The sequence below is a fragment of the Cyprinodon variegatus genome, unplaced genomic scaffold (assembly GCF_000732505.1).
Source record: "Cyprinodon variegatus isolate N-32 unplaced genomic scaffold, C_variegatus-1.0 Scaffold528, whole genome shotgun sequence".
In the NCBI taxonomy this organism is placed as follows: Eukaryota; Metazoa; Chordata; class Actinopteri; order Cyprinodontiformes; family Cyprinodontidae; genus Cyprinodon; species Cyprinodon variegatus.
Window position 1 is genome coordinate 525091 of NW_015150981.1, and position 6018 is coordinate 531108.

At 35.7% G+C, this 6018-nt stretch overlaps 1 protein-coding gene across 1 annotated transcript in view; it reads left to right on the plus strand.

Moving 5' to 3' along the window:
- LOC107095186 (AP-1 complex subunit mu-1-like) overlaps positions 1 to 5790 on the plus strand; it is a 37175-nt gene extending 31385 nt beyond the window's left edge. Inside the window, exons 11-12 of the mRNA XM_015391174.1 lie at positions 604 to 679; positions 3909 to 5790. Coding sequence (XP_015246660.1) covers positions 604 to 679; positions 3909 to 3931 — 99 coding nt within the window. The 3' untranslated portion in view covers positions 3932 to 5790. The remainder of the gene's footprint in view (positions 1 to 603; positions 680 to 3908) is intronic.
- Positions 5791 to 6018: the final 228 nt, after the last annotated feature.

A 6018-nucleotide genomic window follows, 5' to 3' on the forward strand; every position in this document is an offset into this window, starting at 1 on the left:
ACCGTCTGGGAGGTAGTGGTTGCTGCTGCAACAGTTTAAAGTTATAGTGGAGGATGTTCTTTTTCCGGGTGGATCATCAAAATAAGTGGTCCTCCTAATTGCCAATCAATCTAGGGATTTGTTTACACAAGGCTGTCCTACTTGTATAAATTTTCACTTACCGATGTTGAGTTTGACATAGTGGAACATTTTTAAATCTTTTGGAATGTAAGTTTGTAAGAGCGATGCAAACAGCAACTTTTAAATAGAGCATGCATAAGGAGAAACGGGCTCATGCATGCTCTCAGATCTTTTCAAAAATTTTGGAAAATCCTCCACTATACCTTTAAATAACTAACTAAGAAAGCATTGAGCCTGTTACTGAGAATAAAGAATGAACACACTGATTTATTTATTCTTATATGCCAAAGTTATTCTTTATTCTTAAATCTTACTTTTAAGAATTCTGGTATATAATTTAATATTCTTACTTCATTAGAAAAAAAAAATGACTCCACACTACAGGTCAATGAGACTTAAATCCAGACTATTTCTAACAAACAATGCATTTGCATGTGTGTAGATCAGTGAAATAATTATAACTAACATGCCTTTGTTCCCTAGGTGCGCTACCTAAAGATCATAGAGAAGAGTGGTTACCAGGCTTTGCCATGGGTGCGCTACATCACACAAAGTGGAGGTAAGGGAATAAACGCAAGTAAACATGCCATGAAACACACACACACACACACACACACTTTGATTAACCTGGATTCATGAGTACATTTTTTATTTATTTCTTTTTTATATAGAGGAATGACATGTGAATTCCCAGTAGTATATCCCACCTTGTCCATTTGTTTAACAATCTACCTGCACATATATCCATTTTTGCTTTAATCAGTCCATACCTGTTCAAGTGAATCCAAGATTGACATAGAAATCTGCTTGTGTGAATCTATCAATAAATTGAATTTTGTAAGGAAGAATTCAAAAGCAATTAAACATTAGAATAAGAATTTGCCCCAGCATTAATATTCATAGCAAGGCCTCAGAGTTGACTGAGCTGGATAACTTCCACCATATCTGTTACCTGGTTCTTTTGCTCTGACAGGCCAAGCCATCCAGGGCTGAGAAAAGTTAAGAGCTTTAAAAAAGGCAGGAAACGTTACAAACTGTCCTCTGTTAGACATGAAATTCTCCACTTTTGTTCTTCTGAACAAGGCTTATACCCGAAAAGGGATCTAAAGAGGCCAACCCCTTAAATAAACTGTCATCTCTCAAACTTGAGGGTGGAACCCAGGACAAGATAATCTAACATCTGTCAGCTCTGAGACCTATCTGTCCAGAAACCTGACAGTACATTTAACATGTCGTCAAATCTTTTCTCCAAACATGTTGGATTTTTGAGAATATTACAAAGCAGTTCATAGGATAGGATTAGGGCCACAATAAAGTAATATTCTTCAGCATAATCCTCTGTCCCACCCCACCGGGTTCACAAAGGGCACAAACAGAAATAATATGAAGATGGAGGACAAATCCCATGCTGGAAAGCAGCCAGAAATCCTTAAATTTCAAACCTGCTATCCACAGGGATAAAAGCCATCTCCATTGCATCAGTCATATTCATTACCTAGCTTTGTCAGCTGCGTGTCAGGAACTGAAGAGGTTGAATGATGCCAAAGGGCTCCCAGGGTGGCTTTGCAAACGCCTTTGCCCCTCTCTCTTCCTGCTGCAACTTCAGCAAGGAGGCAGAAGAACAGGGAGAATGGGGCAAAAAGGAGGACAAGATTAAAGAAAAAAGCAGGAAAAGTGATGGGAGTTATGGTGACTGAAGACAATGCTATCACCTATCTCTGTTGCTTCGACAGCACAGAGAGGGAGAGGGACAAGATCTAATTTCACTCACCACTACTTTCATGCTGATTAAATAATGCCCTGATGCTGTAGACTGAAGGCGCTGACTTATTAAAGTCTGAGCAGACATTCACTTGTACTCTACAGCAATAAGCCAGCATGGAGCACAATTATACACTAATGGAAGGCATTAATGTTGATGCTTTAAGAATTTGTTCATTATTTTTTAGAGTAAATTACAGGTCAATTTTAGAATAAATATTTTTTAGAGGGCGACTGGAAGATTAAATTAATTACATTTCTTATACCACAGCGAAGGTTAGTAAATAATACAGCACACTCTCCTGCAGAAGTAGGTTCAGGTTAAGTCCCAGGAAACTTTATATAGTGTTCAGGCTTTTGTAGACTGGGGGTCTTTGCAAAGAACCTACATTGCATCCATGCTATAGATGCATTTCCTTAAAATCTAAGTACAACCATGCTTGAATGTACTATATGTCTCTGGCCTAGCACTATAGGGAGTAGGAGTAACCTTAATTTACATTTTTTAATTTTTATTTAGCTTTGTGATTCAAAAACCCAATCATAGACAAAACAACAGTAAAAACTATAGAACAGAAATGACATCAGCTCCGCTGTCATGAGGTATAATTACATCAATGTATTTCAATATATATATATATATATATATATAGTCAATATTTACTGCTGAACCCCTGAACTTAATGTCTGATTCAGTTTGTCAATATTGTCTTTTAATATTGTCGGATGTTTTTTGTTTGATCCTGCTGCAATTGTTGCATCACACTGCTTTTTCATCACAGCTAGTGTCAATAAATGTGCTAACGTAAGAGATTATGAGAATTCGAACAACACTGCTTGTACATAAAACCAGTGATAAATAAAGCCAGTTTTACTGGAGCATCTGTTGGCAGTGATACTTAAATAAACTATGCATAATTTTAGAAGTGTAAATTTTAAAATATATTCCAGGGAAGTGTAATGCAATACTCTTGTACCAGACATTTACTTTAAGAGACATTGTTGTGGGAAACAAGGGATGCACAATATTTTGCCATTAATATCGGCCTGATATGTAAAACTGAGCCACTATTAATGGATGTTCTTTTTTAGGTTTTGGAAATGCTTTAATGTGTTTCAGTAGTGATTTAAAAATAACTTGGATGTGTGCAGTTTCTTTGCGCATGTGACAGTAACAGTCAACAGAAGCTATGCCAGTGGTTTGATTGCTTCTTTCTTGGAGTAAAAACGGTTTTAAAATATATAAATAATATTCATAGATCTTGGTTATTGGACTCAGCATAAATAATAATATCAAATCGATATTGACACAAATTTTCATAGAACAGCATCACTCAAATTGTTAAACTTTTTAAATTTCGCTGCCAAGAAGCTGCAGCAAAGCAAAAATTTGTGTGCTTCCATTTGTGTTTGATTACTATTTATACCTGGAAGCTTCTCATTTTGTTGTGTATGTTTTGAATGCAATGGGTTTGATTCTTGATTTGGAATCACTTATGTGCAGCAAACAGTAGTTTATAGTGTTAACTTTGTCACATTGAAACTAAATCTATGATGTTATTGTGATTTTTTTTTTTTTTTCACATTTACCTGTGATTCCTTTTATTTGGAGGGGGGGGGGGCAGTTTATATTGTGGATGATGTTGAAATAAACTTAAAAGATTTGTCAAATGAAGTTGAGCTTTATCCCCCTGAAAACAAAAGCTAAGCTCATTTGTCTTATTGAAAATTCGATGAGTGAATTTATTCACTGCAGTGCTGAGGCAGAAAATATGATTTACTTGAGGTATAGAAGATCTGATCTTTAATCATAAATGTGACTCAAAGTGATATTTAAATTTTATCTGGGAGACAACCTTCACGACGCTTCATTTGGAATTTATCAGATGATTTATTGAGGTGCACCTGCTCCTTGAAGTGGTGCAAATCTTGTTTGTGGATTTAATGGCGCTTCTGATGGAAGTAATGCGACTTTCAGGGGTGCTGAAGGAACACCGTTAATACTCCGCTGTTACCTTTCTTGGCAGATTACCAGCTCCGGACGAACTAAAGGGCACAGCAGCTGCTGCTAGACGAATAGGTAGTTTCTCCTTCTGCCTGTCTCCATCTTGTCTGTCTCCATTTCTCCAGTTTGGAGTCAGCAGATGACAGCTGAGGACAAGAACAGGAGGGCGTCTGAACATTTTCTCCACTGTAAATGGAAACTAGAAGTCAGGTCATCTGCAACTCAAAGATGGAAGAAGTGTTGTTTCACCTTTGACCTAGAATTCATCTACTGGTTGTTCAAGACTTTACTGAAACATTTTCATCACAATAATAATACATTCTAAAGTCAGACTTTTGCTCCCAGTGCCCTACATTTAAGTTTAATTCATTTCATAAATATTTCACAAATTAACAGGATTTTTAACGTCCCATTCCACTAACTTGATTAAGGGCATAGCTTCAGTAAAAATATAAAAAAGCTTTAAGTGTTGCACAAGATATCATCTTTATTATATAATCAAACTGCAATGTGATTTATTTTCTCTTGTTTGTAGCATGTAATTTACGTGATTACATGGTGCAAGAGTAGCTCAGTTCTAAGACACGTTTTTATTTCCAAACGGGACACGAATAATGAAGATTGGTGATGTGATAAAATTGGAAACAATCTTATTCTTAGTCTTAATTCTTTAGTGGAGAAAATAATGTGTTCTTTTATGTAGGATCATAAACACAGCTTTAAATTGGTTGACTTACACTGCCATGAACCTCATCTCCCTTTATATTTGTCATTAATACTTCTATCACCATAAAACTTTGCTCTGATACAATTTTATCTTGTATATATGTATTCTACCTGAACCGCAATACAAGTTTAGGTTCCTAGAAATGACTGCCATCACAAAAGGCACTGTGAACATAATCCTCTGTGCAATGAACCCAACACCAGCCACCAGTTCAATGATTAATAAGGCACAATATTGTCAGAGGCATTGACTGTAAGATAAAACCGAAGACTTACTGGGGTTGTAACTTTGTCCCTGTTGTTTAAATCAACTTTACGGCTTTGGGACTCTCCAGAAAGAAGCATCGGGGGAAAAAATTCTTAATGTTATATCTTGTTTATACTGCAAGTTTCAGTCCACTTTGGATTCAAGAATCAAAGAACAAATAGGATTAATGAAGTTTTAACAGTGTCACAGCAGAGATATAAAAAACAACAACTTTTCTTTGCAAAGTTTTGATTTTATAAATTGTCATTTTTTGAGATCATTCTATCAACTCATGACTCACTGTGTTATTTTGAATCACATTATATCAGATGAATTGTTCAAAATAGTAGTTTTTAGGATGTGTTTTATAAAGGCCTGTATTAGTCATCTGCACAAAAATAGGTGGGGATTTTTTGCTATTGTGTCAAATTTATTTATCGACTGCTTGTCCATAGGAAACAAAGGGATATATTTGAAATAAACATTTTTTGTAACCTGTTTTGGAAAATGTCTTAATTTTTACTGGACCAACTTTTGTGTTTACAATTACATGCATTCTATCTGTGATTTCTCATTGAATACTAGGGAAGCTAAACCTCAACTATCAATTTTGGTAAAGTATTGGTAAAATATGAATTGCCAAACTTCATAAATGTAGTCATTAAACTGCTGATTGGCATACATAAGAATTTCTGACTGACAGTGGCCAGCAAGCGAGGAGGTTTTCCTCATGAGTCACAAGAGAAAAGGGATCATTCAGTCAGAGCAATCATCTTGTGCTGAACTCTTGCCGTAGTTTCTGGAGTTTATTTCAGAGTGCTTCAGAACAGCTATTTTCACCAGTTGTATTAATGTGCATTTCAACATTTGTTTATCCAATACATAATGTTTGAATTTAATTATCACGATTGAAAGCCGTGGCTGCCACTGGTGGACAAACTTCTCTACAAATATTAAAAAAGTGAGATTTTGGGGAAATGTGCCCATTTGCATTCTTGCTTAATGACTTTGTTTTTGCTGAATGAAAAAAAAATGATATCTCAGTCTCTGAGTTGGGTTTTGGGAGAGATGACAACATTAAATAAATGCAAAGAGCAAATCTACCTTATGCTTGTGACTGAAAGACACATTGTAGTGACTTACTGCAGCCACAAATTAA